Source organism: Tachysurus vachellii, chromosome 10 (genome assembly GCF_030014155.1).
Source record: "Tachysurus vachellii isolate PV-2020 chromosome 10, HZAU_Pvac_v1, whole genome shotgun sequence".
In the NCBI taxonomy this organism is placed as follows: domain Eukaryota; kingdom Metazoa; phylum Chordata; class Actinopteri; order Siluriformes; family Bagridae; genus Tachysurus; species Tachysurus vachellii.
In genome coordinates this window covers 17,815,834-17,838,690 of record NC_083469.1, presented here as the reverse complement: position 1 = coordinate 17,838,690, position 22,857 = coordinate 17,815,834, and the positions used below count along the sequence as shown (strand labels likewise).

Here is a 22,857-nt window from a genome sequence, read left to right as displayed (position 1 = left end):
TGATGATCTCCAGAGTGTCTGACATCATAATGCTGATGATCCCCAGAGTGTCTGACATCATAATGCTGATGATCCCCCAGAGTGTCTGACATCATAACCCTGATGACCCCCCAGAGTGTCTGACATCATAACCCTGATGACCCCCCAGAGTGTCTGACATCATAACTCTGATGATCCCCCAGAGTCTCTGACATCATAATGCTGATGATCTCCAGAGTGTCTGACATCATAATGCTGATGATCCCCAGAGTGTCTGACATCATAATGCTGATGATCCCCAGAGTGTCTGACATCATAATGCTGATGATCCCCCAGAGTGTCTGACATCATAATGCTGATGATCCACAGAGTGTCTGACATCATAATGCTGATGATCCCCAGAGTGTCTGACATCATAATGCTGATGATCCCCCAGAGTGTCTGACATCATAATGCTGATGATCCCCCAGAGTGTCTGACATCATAATGCTGATGATCCCCCAGAGTGTCTGACATCATAATGCTGATGATCCCCAGAGTCTCTGACATCATAATGCTGATGAACCCCCAGAGTCTCTGACATCATAATGCTGAGGAACCCCAAGAGTGTCTGACATGATAATGCTGAGGAACCCCAAGAGTGTCTGACATCATAACGCTGAGGAACCCCCAGAGTCTCTGACATCATAATGTATATTAAACGACCAGAATCTGGTATAAAACACCACAGGAGTTCATGGGGAAGAAATATTTTTTGCACTCATGCTATCTAGGTGAACCTGTGAAATCCCAAACCACAGTCTTCTGAGATATTAAGAACAGTGATTTGACTGGTGCAGAAAACTGGCTTAGAAGACTGAGTGGTTTGGGATTTCCAGGTTCACCTCCATAGCATAAGCACAAAATGAAAGTATCCTCCATCATCCTTCCTTCCTCATGAATTTCCTGTGATGTTTTTCCCCCAGCCAATCCACTTCTCTAGCTGAGTCTGTAACAGTTTTCAGATGTTTCCCACAGTGTCTTAGCAGGGGGTCAAACTTCAGAAGGTTTATTTGAGAGATTCATCATTCACTGGCACATCTCATAACTGAACAGCAAATGATTCCTCACATCACCACATATTCTAGCAAAAAAGAAAAAAAAGAAAAACCCCTGAAAAGCAACCTGTTAAAATGAAGACTGGTCTAAAGTCTTAACTGCACTGCCCACATTTCCAAACTGTGCCCTACTACATCGAGCCCTCATTTATTTCTTATGCAGTTTCACAGTGCATCGGTTTAAACTGTGACTGTAACCCGGAGCAAATCTGCTCTGACACACCTTATTTATCACACTATAGGAGACTTAAAGTGGCACAATCACACTCCCACTCATTTCACCTCACCCACCATTATTTCCTGTCACCACACACACACACACATTATTTCCTGTCACCACACACACACACACACACACACACACACACACACACCACAACACACACACAAACACACACACAAAACACACACACACACACACACAAACACAAAACACACACACACAAACACACACACCACAACACACACACCACAACACACACACCACAACACACACACACACACCCTTAAGGATGCCCCCATAGAGCCAAGAGCATCAGTTCTTTACTGTGCTCTGAAAACAGGAGCAGAAACAATGGAGAACTTTCAAAAATATATATATATATAAAAAAAAAAAAACAGGGCAACTGGTACCAAATGTTTAAGTAGGTAAAAAAAAACAAAATTATAAATCATCTCTCTGACCCCTTTAATGCTCTCAGATATACATCTTAATGTCAGTTCAATAAAATATCTGGAGCTTATGTTTATCTTTAATGTCTGTACAAATTCTCAACAACACATTCACCTTCTGGGTTAGCATGTTACGCTAACTCTTATTTAATTCATCATCAGTGAATAGTTTGAATACGTTATATTTTATTTAACACTCATGAATGATATAAGCCAATTTATGGAATAATCTAATAAAGCAAATGATTTTCAAACAGCGATTTAATCAGGTGTGTCCTGATTTCTGTTTAATTTCCATTTCAGTACGTTCCTATTGAGTCAGAGCAGGTTCTGTTAAAGTCTGTTTTGGACTTGGATCCATACACACTATATAAGTCCACAAGTCAGCACCTCAAACTCTTATGTTAAACCAGGGTGGCAGTGAGCATCATCCTGCTGAATAAGGGCACTGCTATTAGAGTATACTGTTGCTATGAAGTGATATACTTGGTCTGCAACCATGTTTAGGTAGGTAGCATATGGCAGAGTAACAGAACGCCAGAACCCAAGGTTTCCCTGCAGAACACAACACTGCTACTGTTAGCTTGCCTTCTTCTTATAATAAATCCTGATGCCATAACACACACACACACTCACACTCTCACACACACTCTCACACACACTCACACACACTCACACACACTCACACACACACACACATTTACACACACTCTCTCACACACACATTTACACACACACACACACACTCACTCACACACTCACTCACACACTCACACACACACTCACACACACACACTCACACACACACACTCACACACACACTCACACACACACTCACACACACACTCACACACACACTCATACACACACTCATACACACACTCATACACACACTCATACACACACTCATACACACACTCATACACACACTCATACATATACACACACTCACACACACTCACACACACATGCAATGTGATCCATCAGTCCAGGCACCTTCATTTACTCCATGGTCCATATCTGATGCTCACATGCTCAATGTAGGAGCTTGTGGCAGTGGACGAGGGACAGCATGGGCACTCTAACCTGTCTGCAGATACACAGCACCATATCCAGCAAGCTCTCTGTGTGTTCTGACACCTTTTTATTACAGACAGCATTAATTATTTCAGCAATGTGTGCTACAGTAGCTCTTCTAGGTGATCAAACCAGATGGGTTAGTCTTTGGTATACTGGTTTTCTTTCTTTGAACCACTTTTTGTAGATACTAACTACGAGACCTGCTGTTTTGGAGATGCTTTGTCCAAGTCGTCTAGCCGTCACAAATGGGCCCTGGTCATAGTAACTCAGTTCCTTATGCTTGCCCATTTTTCCTCCTTTCAAAACACCAGCTTCAAGAACTGATTGTTCACTTGCTGCCTAAAATATCCCATTCTCAAATCCCAAAACCTTATTATAAATAAGCGCGTGTCCTCGACTGCTGTGTGCGTATGTTAATCAGAAATCCCCAAAGCTTATTTTCAGAAATGATAGGCATAAATGAAACGCAAAGCCTGCAGGCTGACTGGAAGAAAATAAATAGAAGCCTAGTCAGTCATGAAGCCCGACGCTGGAAATGATTAGCCATCAGCTTTTTTCTCACATGCTGTCCTTTTCTCTAAGCTTTAGTTCATCTCTCTCTCTCTCGCTCGCTCTCTCTCTCTCTCGCTCTCTCTCGCTCTGTGTTCGCAACAACTCCAGCTGAGCAGCTATATTAAGCCTGAGCACGCTGTGACGTCAGCCACAATCTGACCCAATACTGCCATTCGTTCCTCTAGCACTTTCCAAGTGGCTGCAGTAACACATATCCTTACCATCGTCATCTACGTGGTCTTTATAGTGCTGCAAACACTTTTGAGTCTTTGTCAATTTCATGCTGTCCATATTTGAAGCATTATGGTGCACTTGCCAGAACAAGTCTGCCTTTGCCAGACACCGATGTACGTAGAAACTGCATTTCAATATCTGACTCGAGAGCTCTTTAAATCTTGATCTGATTTTGTTTTTATTTCCATCTCAAACCTTTCCAGTACTCTATTGTCTGCTTAAACCTGCTAGAAAGCTAAGTGGAAAAGTACAGGAGTAACACAGCTTCAGGGAGTATGACTGTGAAATAGATCGTTCCCCAGTGGCCTTGTGTTTGTTCTGAAGTTTAATAAGTACTATCCAGAGCTATGATAATACGAGCTTGCAATTCTCAAAATAGCACTGTGAGGATAATTCGGCATCACTCAGTACAACAAAAACACACTGCATACAAATCTCACTAAGAGTCCATATACACGAGTGTTTTTGTAGGTTTTTTTAAGCATTTGATAGTGTAATATTTCTACTTCTACACAAAGCTAGGGACTTTACATAACTTAAAGGAATCTTTTGTGACAAACAGAGAAAACACACAACACTGCGTGCTGCGATGGAGCTCAAACATTATGCACCATGGTGAAAGCTGTTTGCATTCGGAGTAGGTAATTAAGGTAACAGCTAACAAACTGGTTCGTGATGAGGATAATTATAAAGTTGTGCGTGTGCCGTTATTTTTATTCGGCTCCCTGTCACTCAAAAAATAAAAGTCTCACATACTCAGCTGTCATCCTTACTGGAGGATGTTACATAGTCTGCGTTTTCTAGATCAGACGTTTAATCACTCCTGGATAACTTATATGATATACAGTAAGGGCACCAGCTGGGCCAAATGATTCTAGATTTTTCTAGATGAGACATTCTAGATCATCGGTGTTACTTCATCTGAGTTTTAGAGATCAGCTTTATAGATAACACATTTTGCATGGTCTGCGTTTTTCTAGATCGGGCTTTCTGGATCAGAGATCATCCGCACTGCGCAATGTGAGTTTTCTAGATCCCGTTCGATTTGGGTTTTTCTGGATCGACTTTTTCAGAGTTTTTCTGATTTATAGAAATATATATTATTTATATAATATACTGTCAGGTCTGGGCGATAGAATGTCTTTTAGATCACAAATAATTAAAATGTCCTCTCAGCTTGTTTTCACTTTACATTAATCATTAATCCAGCTTACGCCCTTGATACGCTAGGCCCTGTTCACACCCGCAATAACATGCATCCGGTTTAAACAGATAAATGGGGTGTGTTTTAAAAACACATCGTGATTCGATCACTCAGACCAGATTCCAAAGTGGCCTGAGACACATTTGACCACATCATGTCTGTAATGTGACAACATCTTTCTAGGAAGAAAATATGTAATCACTGCGAGACTGGAAATTGCACTGAATGGTACAGATACCTGACACTAGGTTTAATGGATGCTGATGCTATGTTTGTCTGATGCACCGTTTCCTCTTCTGTAAAACTGAAAGATTTGTTACTTACACTTACTCTGATGTGTGAAATCTGAAAGCAGCCACAGGATATGAATTTTAATCCCAGCTGTGAACGGCTGTGTTTTCATTGTCCACTTGGGGTCAGATCACTCATAATGGATATTAATACACGACCTGAACGACAGGGAATGCTTACATAAAAACTGTTTACATTATTCATTTTTGAACCATGAGGCTTTTGATGCCAGTGCTACAAATATTATGCTATGGTTTAACTACTGATGTGTTTCCATTGTCTTTATAATACACCATATATGGATGAGTATATTTTGTCTTTAGATTGCTTTTGGCAAATGACAAATGGAATGAAGTGTATCGTGTTAAATCTTGGTGTTGTGACTAAATGTCATGTGACGCCTCGAGCGGAACAAAAAAAAGGAAAGTGTGAGGTAGATTGTTAACGCTGTAAGGTTAGTATGATCATTCCAGATGAACTATGGAATTTATTTCTGCACTCGTTTTTACTTTAACCAGTTCAACCACCTCTAGAAGGTGAACCTCAGTAAAAGCTCAGTGGTGAAGATATTGAATTGCTAAATGAAAAGTTATTTCAAATCCCAACATTGACAAGCTAGCACTGTTGGGTCCTTGAACATGGTCCTTAACCCTCAAGTGCTCAGTTGTATAAAACAGATAAATGTCTCTGAGAAAAAAAAGTCACTCTGGATAATGGTGTCTGCCAAATAATGCAAAAACTGACCTTATTAGCAAAGGTTCCCTAAATCACTTGACGCAAATGAATAACAAAGACAGAAATGAGTTATACACTTTTGTGTAGTGTGTTAACCAAGTCTCACATTTAGACATGAACAGATCTTTCCATTCACCAATCCCTTATTTACATGTTATATGCATATTTTCACACCAACGTACCCTCATATAACTCTAACTGAAATGAAACACACCTTAAAGGTGGGGTGTACGTTGTTTGATTGTTGTCGCCAATGAGAAGAAAGGGGCGTGTCTTCTCAATATGCGGTGGAGAGAGTGTTCAGTGCGCATGTCTGACATTAGCCGAAAGGGATTGAAGTATTGACATGGCGGATATTAACGAATAAAAACGGATAAAACGGATAAAATCGAAAAGCGGAAAAAGGCTTACAATAAGGCAAGAAGTAGGACCCGTGTTAATATAGGATCGGCTTTCCAGCGCTGGAGAGAACTGAACGGCTTTCGCGTCAAACGGAGCTAAACCTTTCGCGGTACAACACACAGTGCTACAAAAACACATTTGCATTCCCATAGTATTACTCATTGAGTTCATTTATTGATAAAAATATACCCTCGGCCAGCTGCCCCAGCAGGTTCCACCATAATAGTTGCCTGGGTTACGTATGTATGTGTGGGGCGAAGCTATCAAAAAGGGGTGACACCCATTTGGGTTAGGGGCATGTTTGTTTTTGCACCTCACCTTTAAGTTAATCCAGAATCATAAGCATACAACAGTTCTATATAATCCAGAAGAATGAAAATCTAGAAACAGAGAGACAAAGACAAAAGCGAGCGAGGGCAAATATATCACCCTTGGATTCGATCACTGAGAGCTCAGAACTCAGCGAGTCAGAGACACTCACAGCATCTTCTTACCGTTGAGTGCTTTCTCATGCTGTCTTTTAATAGTCTTGTGAGTGGAGCTGCAATCCCATTACAGTAAGTGACACTAAATCTAAACTGACCATTTACTAAAACTCGCATTCTGTTATTGCTGCTACACATGACATGCTTTCCAAGCCGGCATGTGCCCGACGGGTGGTATTTCTCAATAAAGGGGTAGAAGATTTATTATGTGAAATCCTAAATATATGAGTGAAGTAGACACGAGGTCTTCAATCCATAACATGTTATGTCTGCAGAATGACGCTAGGATATAATCAACTAGCAAACAGTGATTAGGTGATCGCCGTTTTCTAAAAAAAAAAAATATATATATATATATATATATATATATATATATATATATATATATTTATATATATATATATATATATACACACCATTGTTCATATTTTCCTATGTAAAAAATATAGTGTCAGATCTTTGATGTGACACAGCAACCAACAAAAAGAAATACTAATCACATTCAAAACCTTGTCATTGGTTATTCTGGTATTCTGATTAACCTCAAACAAATATCAGCTGATCCTTTAGGATTTTCGTCCTATCATGTTGGCTTCACCTGACTGCTGAAGCCACAAAGACCTTACACATGCGGCATGTACAGGAACTCGCTGTTAAAACCTATTAACCCTTTTGAACCAATACACTTGCGCTTCATTCTGCCAGTGGAAAGGAAATTTACATTTTCAAAAAACTATTCAGTTTATCGCTGCAGGTCTGTGGCTTTCACTGTTTCTATGCGTTTACCTCTGATGGGAAAACCTTACATAGGATTTTAATGTCTGAAGATAACACCTTCACATTATAGATGCTCATGGACAAGCACTTGGGGCATCTCAAAGAGCAGAACTAGGTTTGATATCATCATTAACTTTAAATGTAGAAATATATGAGTGGAAAAAAACATTTTTTTGGGAACATTTGAATATACTGAATGTCTAATCTAGTAAAGTCAGATTATGAAAGAGTAGTCATCTTTGATCTAGAAAGTCCGATCCAGAAAAACCCAAATCGAACGTGAGCTAGATTCTAGATCACGTTCGATTTGGGTTTTTCTGGATCGGACTTTCAGAGATCATCCGTGCTGCCCAATATGAGTTTTCTAGATTCTAGAAAACTCATATTGGGCAGCACAGATGATCTCTGATCCAGAAAGCCCGATCTAGAAAAACCATGCAAAAGACCATGCAAAATGTGTTATCTATAATCTAGAAGAGCTGATCTGTAAAACAGATGAAGTAACACTTATTATATGATATTTGTTTCTAGTAGAAAACTACAAATTCTTAGTATAATGTTATAAAGTTGTGGGTGCGCCGTTATTTTTATTCGGCTCCCTGACACTCAAAAAAAAAAGTCTCACGTACTCAGCTGTCATCCTTACTGGAGGATATTACATAGTCTGAGTTTTCTAGATCAGACGTTTACTCACTCCCGGATAACTTATATGATATACAGTAAATGCATGAGCTGGGCGAACTGTTTCTAGTTTTTTCTAGAGCAGACATTTTAGATCAGAGATAATTAATGTTACTTCATCCGAGTTTTACAGACCAGCGTTTTTATATATATATATATATATATATATATATATATATATATATATATATATATATATACACATGATCTGCATTTTTCTAGATCGGGGTTTCTGGATCAGAGATCATCGGTACTGCATAATATGAGTTTTCTAGATCACGCTCGATTTGAATTTTCTAGATCAGACATTTAAAGTCCTGAGTGTCAAATTTCATATGGGCCCATAAGCTCCACTGTGACATGACAAAGAAATTCAATCCAAACATTTATGCAAACAGGTTATTGATAAGTTTCTCGTCTCGGTTATAATTTTTTTTTACAACATAAATAACTGCATTTTCTTTTCGTGTGTTCTCCTGCCCACTTGCAGATATTCGATATGCAAGGATGCCACACACAAGTCCTGAAAGCTTGACAGACTTACCGCTGCCTAGTTACAGTTGCTAAGCTACGTGTGGTCAATGACTGTGGTTAACAGAAGGGTTAACAAAGGGTCTGGTTTAAAGTGTGCAAATCTGTTGCACGTACAGGGGCCAGATGGGACACTTGTGCCTCAGAACCTCTGTATTGTTGGCTCGGTTGTACAATATATCTCATAGTTGGAGATGCAGAAGCATGACAGCAGACAGTAGTGCTTCCACATTTCCTTCAGAAAAACAAGCTGAGCTCGACTGAGTCAGTCTGAAGGTTGTCAAGAGCGTCCTATTGAAAAAGTAAAAAAAAAAGGAATGAGTTTGACCTCCAAAAGTGTTTTCTATTGTCAGAAGAGAACTTAAAAATCGACCTATTTTTATTCTAAAACAGCAACTATATCTCACAGGAGCAGTCGATAACTTTCCCTGATCTATCATTATTCTGTCAGCTCCTGATTTATAAATTTACTATCGAGTGTATACAGGAAATATTTTCCAAATACACAAAATAAACACCAGATCGAGCTCTTCCTGGTAGAAAGCGAAATAGTCTCAGTGACATATCAAATATAATAATTATACATTCAAAAGAAATAGCTTCAATCTAGAGCAATAACAGACTAGCAATTGTCTAGAATTGTCATGTCTTTGGACAGAGGGAGGAAACCAAAGTACCCAGAGAAATAGAGAACACGAAAAGTCCACGAACCCCAACCCGGGAGGTGTGCAGCAATAATATTTAAACTAAATACATAAAAAAGATTCAATCTGTGGATCTAGATACCACTTTTCATCAAGTATACAAGCTCTGCACACGTTTAAAACTGAGTTTCCTCAGCAGATCCAGACACTAAGACATTTCATTTTATTCTGTATTGTTCAACCAATTTGCTTGTTTTTAACTTCTATTTTTGCTTCTTCATTTATTTCATCCATTTTATCCTAATACCTTTTATTATTTTGCAACCTAATTTTATAACGCTTGGTGCTACACAAGTATGAAATTGCACAAAGGTCGTTATTATTATTATTATTATTATTACTACCATAAGCCAACTTAAGAATCTAAAGGAAAGTTCTCCACTGTAAGTAAATGTAAGCCAAGTTTCTATTAAAGTAAGATGTTCTGTGCTGTTTGTCCAGTGGGGGGGTGCCAATAATTTTAAATCCAGGGGGGGAGGGGGGGGGGGGTATGTGAGAGAGGTATGTTATATGACATGGATCAAAAGCTCGCATCTGTTTCTCATTGCAGCTTCGGTTGCTTAAGTTCTCTTGCTAACGGCAAGAATTCAGGAGTTTGGAGATATTCGCTGGATCACTAAATTCCCTCCTGAACAGTTAGGGGTTTGGCAACTGTTTAGAACCAATCAAACAAGACGACTTCTCTACGTCGCAAATCACCGCTAAATTGTGTTCCTGAGCAACCAACATGCACAACAAACTCCAACCAAGCTTCAAAAAGAAAAGCCTGATCTGTATTTGCTTGCATTTTCTTCTTCATGAACAATGGAGTGCTATGTTCGATACCACTGACAGCTGGTGGAAGACTGATAATCCCTCCTTTTATAGCAGAACAAAAAAATAGTGACAGCGGAAGAAAAAACCGGATGGAAGAGTTACTGTAAGAGGGGGGAAAAGAAGAAATATACGAAACAATTGAATTCATTCCAAAACAATACCACTCCATTATCATGTGACCATGTAATTTGTGAATATAATTTAAAGAGCTCACTTTTTATAGCAGTTGTTTATAAGGCCACAGCAATGAAGTTAAATGAATTATAAAAGACGTTCTGATCGAATTACACATGTAATATTTGTCTTCGGGTTACATGGAGCCTAATGATCCTGACCCAATAATCTAGCCAGCTAAGTGTTTAGCATTTTGCCTTTGAAGCAGCAGGATCACTATTCACTATTACCGTATGACCAATATGCACTACAGGACGGTCCTTTTAAATATTATGTCAGCTTATTATTTTCAGAGCCAGTTTTGCTACTGTTTCTTAAATGGACTAGAATTTGTTCAACCCATTTCAACCAAATGTGCTTGTTTGGCATCAACCCATAAACAGGGCTTTTCCTACATTGAAAATTTTTTGCCGGCCGCCAAAAAACGATTTTTTGTCCCGCCTTATTTTATTAAAGCCTTATTTGATCTGTAATTGGGTTTTGTAGAGAACGAGCCACAGCGCCCACCCCCATCTTCAGCTCTGTCTTTGCTCTCTCCCTCGCATCAAAATCAACTGATCCTAAAGGTCGGAAGACCAAATCCATGTTTCACGTGGTGCATTCGGAGAATATTTTTGCTGAATTACCGCTGGGTGTGAATTGCAGTCAAAAAAACAGTTGCCTTATCTTCTCTTACAACTTGTGACAAGTATTCCGCACATGCAGCTGACAAATCTATCACTATTACACCTTTTAACGCTATGTTTTTAATGCTACTTTTTAATTGATATGATTATACTAAAATAATTATCAGATCTATCAAAAAAAAAGATTTTATCTTTCAAAACTATGAAAGCCACAACTTTTTAAACTGTTTTTGTATTTATTTTAAATTTAACATTTATTGTGAATATTGGGCTTGCGGATCATGTGGGTACTAGGGTACTCTTTGCTGTGTGTGGATGACCATGTCGGTCAGCCACCACCGAAGACCAATTTTGACCCAGGAAAAACCCTGATAAAGTGTCTACATAACAAAAAAAAAAACAAAAGTGCTGTACTATATTATCATCTAAACTGTACATAAAAACAAGTTGTTTTGAAGCACTGAATAAAGAAGCCATTCCTGAGAGAATCAAACCAAAAAAATACACTATCTATGCTTCAACGACTGTCAACTGGCATCATGTCAAATGAAGCTTTAAGGTCAGACAGGTCATAAGCATGTTGGTGGATAAAGGAGCTTATGAGCCGAATGAGCTGAACTGTCCTGAATTGTGTGTTTTTAAGCTGCTGAGTCACTAGGAAAGACCATAAACAAAAACGGTGGAAAAGCACAGCCAGAAAGAGACTAAATTACTTGTCCTAGACCTCCAGGGTTGGGTGGTTCCATTCCTGGCTCCACCCTGTATGTGCGGTTCCCAAGCTTCAGGTGTATCAACAACAAATGTGAACATGTCCTCATGTTCTGAGCAGTTATAGCTGGTGAGCAATACTACAGGCTTGGTGATGTAGATATTCTTGACTCATCATCACACCACTTGGCCACCACACTAATACACCGAGGCCCTGTGACAGCTAAACATTTGTAGGAGATGCTTTCCAAGCACAGCCATGGTGCCAGAGGGAAGCCTTGCCAAAGCTCAGTAAATATCTCACATAACTTCTAAAACCCCATTGAATTCAGTGCAGCATGCTAAAGGAGTTCCTCAAGGCTTGCCCTCTTGCTTGTGGCTTTTCTGTACAATAGAAAGGTTCATTTGATTTTCCTACTTGTCCAATCCTCCAGCACTGTAAGACTGGCCCCACCATGTCTCGGTGTACAAGGACAACACGCATCAAGGCTCTTCTCTGTTCTGGCACTGAGGTGGTTGAATGAACTTCCCCTAGATGTCACTGGCAGTCTTCAAATGGCATCTCGAGACCTACGTCTTCCTGAAATACTTGTATTACCCTTGCTACGCCTAGTAAGTCTCCACACTATCTCCACAACACATCTAACTTGCTGTCTTGTCCTGCAAATCATGGTTCTGGGTGTCTAAACCTAAGCCTGAAAATAAACCCAAATCCACAACATCCACTAGAAAAATTGACGACAACGTTCGGCTGCTCTCTGTTTTTAGACTCCACATCGTATTTTGATTTGGCACAGGTTTTATGCTGGATACTTTCCTGACACAGCTCTCCTATTTTACCCAGGCTTGGGAACGGCACTGAGAGTTAACCCCTCAGTGGCTGGGTTGGTTCCCTGCCCAGGAATTAAACCCATGTTGGCATTGAGAGCTTGAGATTCTGCAACTGGATCACCAAATTTGTTGAATTCAATGCTATATATTCTTAATCAATGCTTATTTCCTGTGGAAAGTCATCCAGCCTGTCACTCTGCTAAACGACGTCAAAGTCTCATATTTGGCTCACGCACTGGAATGTCTACTATGTACTAAACATAGCCGGATTCTTTTGACGAGTCGGAAATCCTGTGCAACAGATGCTAACATTATTACACCCTTCTCTGCTCTCTACTCTTCTTAGACCTGAAATGGTGGAAATGTTCCTAGGTGACTAAATTGTTCTAAATCCCCTCAAGCCTTCTTGATCAACATGACCGTTAACGTGCGATACAACTAGAAAAGTCAATACTAAGGGGTTAATATGCAAGGTTCAGACAGGCCAGAACACATCCAGCGTTTCTCATTTTCCCACAAATTATTCATTACAATTTGAAGTAGAAGTCATGTGAAAGCACACGTTATATCATGAGCCCAACAGCTTTAAGCGTTTCGATATTTCAGAACAGAAGGAACAGGTTCCTCAGCATTGTGAAGCGCCATTTACGATCAAAGTTGAATGACGCGCATTTTAATTAGAGATAACTCCTAACTTGCTTATGGCTCCTAATTCCTGACACGCCATTCCTAGGGAGTAATGCACAGAGTTCCTCAGAGTTCAAGTTACCTCAAATCAAATGGGCTGGGTTCAGCATCAGCACTAAACAAAGTAGTACAAAGTGGTTAAAAAAGGGAAATGTACATCGCTCGTCACAGCTTGCTGGATAACCGGCTTCTCCCTCTTTGCAGCTCGGATGCACGGAGGTCTGAATGTCCCGTAATTCCTACTGGTACGACTGTCAATGGGGACATCACGGGAAAGGCATTGTGGGTGATTTAAGAAAAAGTGTTGACTAAAGTAAAACAGGCAAAAATGTCAAGCGAAAATTTCAACTCACTTGGAATCTAAACAAAATCTTAAACAAAAAGATATGAAAAATAGTATTCGAAATATTCGACTGCTAGTGGAACAGAGTGGATTTTCCTTGGAGAAGAGGATGATGTAAGAGCTTCGCTTTAATCTCACTAAGGATAATGGAGGCAAGAAAAAGTAGTCACTGACACTGAAAAATTGGTAGGAGAGAGGAAGTTGGTCAACATGTTAAAATGGTAAAAAAAAATATAAAAAATAAGAAAAGAAAGTAAGAATAGTTGCTCAGGTACAGAGCAATAGACCGTTCTATTTAAGCTAGGGTTTGGGAATATATAGTGATACATCAGGTTATGAAGAGCCAGGATTAATTATTAACCCCAGGTAAAGTATGAGCAGTGTAAAATGTCATACGAGAAGATATCCCAGGATTTCATCTACTCTGAGGTTCTGATCAGCCGGAGCAACCCGTTTCACACAAACACTCAGTTTAATCCTACGGTCTTAATGTGTTTCTTTGTTTTGTTTCTTTATTTTTTAAGAAATGAATTCTGGCTGTTTGAGCTATATGAAATGACTCATAACTTTAACAAACAAAAGCTAAGAGTATGAGAAGTGTATAGTGTGATCTCTGTCTAGAAACACACAGCAAGTCCCAGTGAGAGAAACCGGATCCTTGTTAAAGAGATGTTTCTGTCACAACATGGCACATCTGCTAAAAGCCAAGCACAATGATTACTGCTAGAGCGAGAACACTGTAATATTATGGTGCTTAGAGGAAGAGTCTGAGCTCCTCTGATAAACACACCTCAGCTCCAGAAGTGAAAAAGCATGACAGTGGCTTAGAAGAGCAGGACGCAGATACAGTCCCACAGACAGGCGATTCGGACAGGCTTCTCTTTAAGGAACTCTGTACTAGGGCTGGGCGATATGGCTGAAAGCTGTATCACGATATCAGTGTTTCATATCGGTCGATATCGATAATTATTGATATTTTTTATGAGCCATTTAAAATAAGGGCCAGGAGAAAAATATATTACATTTAAACATTTTTATTTTAAACTTAACCTTCCTCTGATCAAAATCCCCTCGGTTATTAAGACAGAAATGTCAACAACCAGGAAAACTCAAATAATTAAAATGTAAACATAAGTCTGAAGTCACAATGAACACTTAACAATTATCTCTTAACATTTAAGGTGCAAAATGAAAGAAAATGTAAGAAATGCTTAATAAAGTGTAATAAAATAGTGCAAAGTGTTAAATATAAACACAGAGAAACCTGAGAATTTAGTGCAAGTTTAGTGCTATGAAGTTCACTAGCTGTTCACCTTCTGGTGACTAGGGTCAGACTTATAATATTCAAAAAACATACTGGCGAGCTGACTTTTCCTCTTTTATGTACAATTTCCTCGCTCGCTGCTCACTTTCTGCTTATCAGTCACAGACCAGCACGAGACAACGATATGGTTGGCTGTTAGCGTGTCACTCCCTACGTTGCTAGGTTACCAGAGAATGACTGCCTTTGTTAATGTAACCAAACTTGCTTCGCAACCTCTGTTTTCTTCCGACGAAGAATAAAAAATATCGAACGTTTTATCAAAGACATTTTTTATTGATATCGATCACGTGTCTATCACGATACATATCGTTATCATTTTATCGCCTAGCCCTACTCAGTACTGCTCTAGAGTTAAAGCACATGAGCAATATCACAAAGCTGGGAGTTATTTCTGATTTCTGGACTTGAGGACTAAATGGTTTTATTCTGTTATCATAACAGGAGCATATCCCATTATATAACGGGACGATAAACAAAAAAATCTAGAAATAGGTTTAACGAACTTATGTTCGGTCGATTCCTATACAAGAAGATACAACCTATGTCTGTCTATATTTGATAAACACTTCATAAGTTGCCATTTTGTTGCATTTTTCTATATGGCAAGAGCTGGTACTGAAAAATATTCAACTTCAAGGCTTCGCTTCGTGTTTAATTCTTAACTTGGCAAATAAAGAACACGAATCAGAAGCAAAGAATCATTTCCCCATCTTCTGAGGCCTTCTGAGAGAGACAGAGGACAGTGTGTATGTCATCACGCTACATCCCTTATAAACAAAAACCCTATCAGACATGATGTCTCACTGAGGGGGAAAAGGATGAGGAGGAGAAGGACAGAGAGAAAGTGAGGAAGAAGATGAGGAACAGAAAAAGGAGGAAAAAGAAGAAGAAGAAGAAGAAGAAGAAGAAGAAGAAGAAGAAGAAGAGAAGGGCTATAAGAATGAAAGAAAAGGATAAAGAAGATGATGAAGATGAGGTGGAAGAGGTTGAAAGACAGGGAGGTGAGGAGGAAGGTGGGAAAAAGAAAGAGAAGAAGAAGAAGAAGAAGAAGAAGAAGAAGAAGAAGAAGAGTGGAAAGACAGAGAATGTGAGGAGGAAGATGAGAAACAGAAAAAGAAGGAATAAGTAAAGGAGGAAGAGGCGGAAAAGGACGAGGATGCAGAGGAAGATGAAAAGACCGAGTAGAATTAAAGATGTCATTCTTTCTGTTATATTAGTTTCATCTTAAGCAGGTTGAAAATTCTCGAGTGTCGACATCAAGCATAAAGCAGCTTCCTGTCTCTGTCATGTGTGAGGCTGCTCCCATGAGCCCGGCCTTTGTGCACGACTATAAATAGTCCAGCAATCAGGGCTTCATGACAGGCTTTTAAGAGCCAACACACAAACGGTGGAGCAACTGTGTGACACACCTGTGACATTGCTTTTCAGCGCACTTCTGTTCATGGATTAGATTCAGACAGTCGGTGCTGGTGATTGCTTTCCTCATGCTAAACTTAACAGAAACACGGTTCTAATGGCTAGATTGAATAATGCAGGGTGGATGTGATCAGTTCACGTAGTATAACCGTAAACCGCATTCGTACGATGATGCTGATGGATCTATAACTAGTTAACTAAAGAGTTACGTTTCAGTGATTAATCCATGCATCTGTTGCAAAACACCAGCCGCCTCTCATTTGTTTCTTCGTTTGTTTCCGTAAGACCCGAGTCTGTCGATCCAAACCACAGCGAACGCAGCAGTGCTTTTCACTTACCAGATTTATGGATGTGTCTACGTAGGTAGTACTAACCTTCAGTAAACTGACAACAGCGCGGCTCCGGACACCATCCAGGGTCTATAATGCGTCTATAAAGCAACTCAGAAGCCTCGTAAAATGTAACACGATTGGTTGTAAAAGTGGGAGGAAAATGCTGCAACTGGTAATGAGGCAAGGATCAGAATTCTACAATTCACACACAAACCCTTTCTCTTAAACATCCGTCCATTTTATTTAGCGCTCATAACATGCAGGGTGACACGGAGCCTGAAGTTTATCGGGTCCATCGCAGGACACAATCACACACGCTACCTTACACGCACTCCAGATTTCCTTACACAGGGAAAAGCTCCTGAAGCTCCATGCACAAAAGTTAGGAATCGACCCCCAACCATGAGGCAAACTAAGCCACTGTGCTCCTACTCTGGCTTTCGTTATCCGAAATCGTCTGGTATTTTTATCCCGTATTTATGAAACGGCTTTAAATCTGACGGTGCGTGTCTCTTTGTCGACATGCTCTCATTTACAAGCCCTTTGTTCTTCCCTAAAGAATCTATAGGATGAACCTGGAAGAGTTAACACTTAAATGTTCCTGTTTGCTGATTCACCGCTTGCCAAATATGGACCAGAAATGACTGCAAACAGACCCTGAAACATTGAGACACTGATATCTCGAGTCTCAGAAACCAGGCTTGAAAGCTGTTAGTTGCTAGGCTACATTCCTCATAGAGGATGCAAGCGTGTATGGAATGAAGTGTGTGGTTTTCCTGGGTGTGTTAGTTTATGCAAAAAACGTAAGGCTAAGAACAATTGTGGGTATCAGGAGTGGCACAATAACTCACCGTGCTCTGATGCAGACTCTCGTTTATATTTGATACCAATTTATAATTCCTATTTTCCGTACGCCGGGGCGTCGGGTGAAGCGGCACAGCTTACTCGCGGGAAATAATGGGGGCACTTTGGTGACAGCAAGCATCAGCTTGGACGTAATCCGAGGTCCAAATTCATCGAGTTCAAGTGGTTCAGAGGTATGATAGATGACCCGGGAAAACACTGGGATAATTAAATCAGTTCACCTTCTGGTTCTCTGGCAACCATGGGGCTGCTACTGGTGGTGTAGCAGAAGCACCAAGATTTAGTCCTTGCTTCATTGAGTGATGCAGCAGCGCTTAAATCCCTAGTCCAAGTCTCTCCCCTCCTCTTCCATGAACTTTGCTCAGGTTGTTCAGCTTCAGCATTAATGCTAATACCACCATCAACTTGCCTACATGTAGATCCTATCTAGCTCAGTACTCAGCTGTACCGAGTTTGGAGACTTCAAGCACGTTTGTTGCCTTCACTACTTCACTTTTTCTTTACGTATTGTAAAATCCATTGTATGCTATTGTACCTAGCGCTCAAAATGAACTCCTGTGATGTCGACCTGTGTGAAAAATTAACTAAAATTCAGGACCAGCCAAAAAAACTGGCACCAAAATTGCCTGATATGACTGAATATTTCAATCCAAAACTATTAACTGTGCTCCAGGATGGCGTGTTCCTTTAAAATCACCAGGAAAGTGGATGCAAATCAGTCGCAGGCCAGTTACAGCATGATTTCACAAGCTGTCGTTTCCCTATTACAACATTACAGCTTGGTGGAAGAGACGTTCTCCGTAGAGATGCGATCTCCGCTTCGTGGACTGACCGGACAAACTCCCTGAGGCTTTCTCGCAACTCGAGCCCACATCTAGAGGAAGCACTTGAGCTGTAAAGACCTAGAAAAATCTCATGCTACGTTCACACACAGCGATTTGGCTCCAGTCTCTGTACTGGGAAGTCACCAGTAGGTGTTTTTGTTCCTGGTTGCCATAGTAACGCCATTTATCAGTGGCTGGCGCTGATAGACTGGCTTTCCAAATCAGTTTCCTTGCTGCCGAAATGAAAAAATCTGGAGGGAGATTTGTGTATAAAAGTCACGCATCACGTGCGCCCTACTGTCTTTGCTCCCATTGGAAGTTGCCGCACAGCATCGCTCCATATTTGCATAAAGTTCAACTTTTCCTAACTTAAGCTTGTCGCCGTCGCTCACGTGCTCACAAGTCGGCAGGTCCGATTTCAAATGAATGATCTCTGGTCGCTTTGCTGCTGTATGCATTACTCCTGCATTACGCAGCATTACTCAGGCTGTTCTAAGCCAGACTAAGCCTGTGATCTTTAAAAGCTGAACATCTCAGCATTCAGACCTGACGTGCTAAGCCTGCTTACAGTAATTGGGTTAGTCTCCATTAGTGTGAGGATAAGCTGAGAGAAAGTAAGGCTGTTCCTGGCACTGAAAGCGTTATGTCCTACGAGCTTGACGCATTATTAATGAATGACTCTGCATTAGTCAGATGATGTAATTCTAACTCGGTAACAACCGAAATGAACTTTGGCGCACCGAGGGAGAAATAACGTAAACAACACAACAGCACGACTACGGCACAGAGAAATCGATCAGAGCCGGCGAGTCCCAAGACATCCAGAATTAGGACAGAAGGGAGCGCTTTGGCTTCGAATCCTCGGAGAAATCGGAGCATGTCCTTGCGTTCCTGCTGTGCTCAAAGGGCAGACGGAGGAGCAGGTGTGAGCATGTGCTCACATGCCGACACGCCAGGAACAAGAGCGAAAGAAAGAAGCTCTAATCAATAACCTGTCACGTGACCCAAAAGGTCCAACGGCACAGTGTTGTGTGTTTGGTGTGTGACCTTCTGAAGATTTGGCCAAACATAATCTTCACTAGACGGCTGCAATAAAACCTGCTCCACGTGCAGGATCTGAGAGTTTGGTCTCTTAATACGACATGAGCAGAAGCGTGAGTCAGAAGTGTGTTTAAAACTAAACCTATATATGCTATACATGCGAGATGGTTATGTTCATCTGTCTTAAATCATCCTTTTATGTTATTCGTTGTTTTCTGCTCATACTCTCTGTGAGATAACGATCGTCTCTGGCTACAGCCGACTGGATTTGTTTATCAGGAGGATGTCTGTAATCATTTTTTGACATCTTCTGAGGAATAAATCTCTGAAAATCAATATCACCTGGTCTTCTGTTCAACTTCCGTTCACCACGTGGCGTGTGAAGCTGATGAAGAGGAACAGCGACGAGACGCTGACTCTTACTTCAGTTTGGGATGAAACAGAGATTCCAGAGAAGCATTTTTTCAGGACCTGAGCACCTGAGAACTAGGAAATTACCCCAAGACACCAAATTCAATCCTGCCTGCACAGGGTTTATGAATCTCTTTACATCTGTACAATCCAAGAGAGAAATCTTTAAAGGCTGTCCGTTTCTGTCACATTAATAACAATCCTGGCATGAATTCCTGCTGCTGTCCCGTCCGATCTTCATTTACAAGTAGAACAAAAAGGAAGAAATAGAAGAGCAGCCCATGACGCACACACAACAGGATGCAGGTCAAAAACAGGGCAAGCAAAGATAAAAAGTAAAGTCAGCAGGAGCATGTTGAAGATTTTTTTATCCTTTCTTTGTTTTTTTGTTGCGTACAGAGAAGTCTCTCACTCTCTCTCTCTCTCTTCCTCTCTCTCTCCCCCTCCCTCTCTCTCTCTCCCTCTCTCTCTCTCTCTCTATCCCCCTCCCTCTCTCCCTCACTCTCTCTCTCCCTCGCTCTCTCTCCCCCTCTCCCCCCCTCTCTCTCCCTCTCTCTCTCCCTTTCTCTCTCTCCCTTTCTCTCCCTACATTCCTGAGTTGGGAATGGAGATGACCGAGTGCATTGCTTATCCTGCTCAAATCTGCACAACCAGAGCACTGATGAAGATGCAGAACTTCCCAGCAGATGTTCAGCGATGGCGTTTGTATGACACCAGCAAACTTATTAAACTGATTCTTCAGAGTGGGTTTAATTCTGCTCGTCTATGTCACCCTCGAGTGAGTCACAGGAGCGATGAGCTAGTCTGTGCTAATTACAGCCGGCCTGCTTATTGACAAATTACTTATCCCACTTATTCTGCCTTCAGCTTGGATTACAGGAGTCTAGCTAACAGGCATCTAGCAAATATAATACAAATAAAGCATCACAAGTGTGAAAGCGTGCAAGTGTGGAAGTTTACTTCCATATCGAATCATGCAAAACAATTATTTATGTCTGACAAACAACTTGGGTTTAATTATATTGTGTCATTTTTTAATTGTGCTGAAGCTTGTATATTAAGTTCATGGAAAGATTTGGTTAAAAATGTTTACCAAATAATTATCTGCAATTACAGAATAATTAACCCACTGCGATCTTTCTAATAAATGCGATTCCCAAGTCAACATCTGGCTTGTGTCGTGTCAGTCGTTGCCACACAAAGACGAGTGAAACTCATTAAATACATCTCTTTTGTTCAGACTGACAGATAGATCATTTGATCCAAGGCTGCGTTAATAATTTACAACGCAACGCTGAATGGAGCAGCTACATCCTACCTGTCTGTGTTCCGGTCAAGGTCAAATAAGGGGAGTTAAGGCAAGGAAAGGTGATGACATTTGGTGAAGAAAAAGAAAATTCAGCACTCAGATCCTCTTATTCACACTCAAGCTAAAGCTTATGGATGTAACAGTGAGTCTAATCTGAAATGGTGCTTAATTCTGTCGGGATCCCAATCCTGATGCTGACTGGAGTCTGATTCAGACTGGTGGAGTCAGATCTTGATAGTAATCTGATCCTGACTGCAGTCTAAGCCTAACTGGTATCTAAAGTTGACTGGGGTCTAATCCATACAAATGTCTAATTATGACTCAGGTCTGATCTTGACTGCCTAATCACAACTGAGGTCTGATTCTGAGGGGTATCTGATATTGACCAGTATATAATCATGACTAAGGTCTAATCCTGAGGGGTGTGTTATCTTGACCATCACCCAATCTTAACTGATGTCTGATCCTGAGGGGTGTGTTATCTTGACCATCACCCAATCTTAACTGAGGTCTGATCCTGAGGGGTGTCTGATCTTGACCATCACCCAATCTTAACTGATGTCTGATCCTGAGGGGTGTGTTATCTTGACCATCACCCAATCTTAACTGAGGTCTGATCCTGAGGGGTGTCTGATCTTGACCATCACCCAATCTTAACTGAGGTCTGATCCTGAGGGGTGTCTGATCTTGACCATCACCCAATCTTAACTGAGGTCTGATCCTAAAGGGTGTCTGATCTTGACTATCGCCTAACCTTAACTGAGGTCTGATCCTGAGGGGTGCCTGATCTTGACCATCACCCAATCTTAACTGAGGTCTGATCCTGAGGGGTGTCTGATCTTGACCATCACCCAATCTTAACTGAGGTCTGATCCTGAGGGGTGTCTGATCTTGACCATCACCCAATCTTAACTGAGGTCTGATCCTAAAGGGTGTCTGATCTTGACTATCGCCTAACCTTAACTGAGGTCTGATCCTGAGAGGTGTCTGATCTTGACCATCACCCAATCTTAACTGAGGTCTGATCCTAAAGGGTGTCTGATCTTGACTATCACCCAACCTTAACTGAGGTCTGATCCTAAAGGGTGTCTGATCTTGACCATCACCTAATCTTAACTGAGGTCTGATCCTGACTGCCTAATCACGACTGAGGTCTGATCCTGAGGGGTGTCTGATACCCTGCCTCTTCGTCTAATCTCAGCGCTTTGTGTTCCATCAGCTCAGAGCCTGATATTGTGCTAACGGCTGTATTTATTACAGATGTGTGCTGTTCTACATCATCAGACCCGCACACCTGTGATCCTAACACTGGGGTTATCCATGTACTGTAGATCAGACAGCTAGCTCCAATCTAACTTCTGTCTGATCTGAGGAGAAAACTGAAACGAAGACGACACGAACTCGGATGAGAACATAAAGGATAAAACTTGAGTACAAATGTAAACACATCGTGTATCAACATTCCTGCATTAGCTTCCGTTAGCTGTGTAAGTGGCAGTTTACCTGGTCCAAGGGAAGGTCAACCATGTCGCTGAGGGGCTTCAGCACAGTGGAGCCTGTACAAGACGTCGTTTCAGTAGCCATGACTGTGATGAACCCTTTACTAAATCCCCTGAATCCCCTTATTCCAGTCTTCTCCTCCTCTTTTCTTCTCCTCTTCTCTTCTGCTCTCTGTCTCACTGGTGGACTGATTTCTCTCAGCTCGGGAACTTGTCCGAGGCGCAACA

General features: G+C 40.9%; 1 protein-coding gene across 2 annotated transcripts in view; it reads right to left on the bottom strand.

The window, feature by feature from the left end:
• mboat2a (membrane bound O-acyltransferase domain containing 2a) overlaps nucleotides 1-22,857 on the bottom strand; it is a 60,867-nt gene extending 38,010 nt beyond the window's left edge. Inside the window, exon 1 of one of the 2 annotated variants that reach the window (XM_060880031.1) lies at nucleotides 22,634-22,857. In XM_060880031.1, coding sequence (XP_060736014.1) covers nucleotides 22,634-22,714 — 81 coding nt within the window. In that variant the 5' untranslated portion in view covers nucleotides 22,715-22,857. The remainder of the gene's footprint in view (nucleotides 1-22,633) is intronic. The other variant, XM_060880032.1, reaches the window with a different exon arrangement.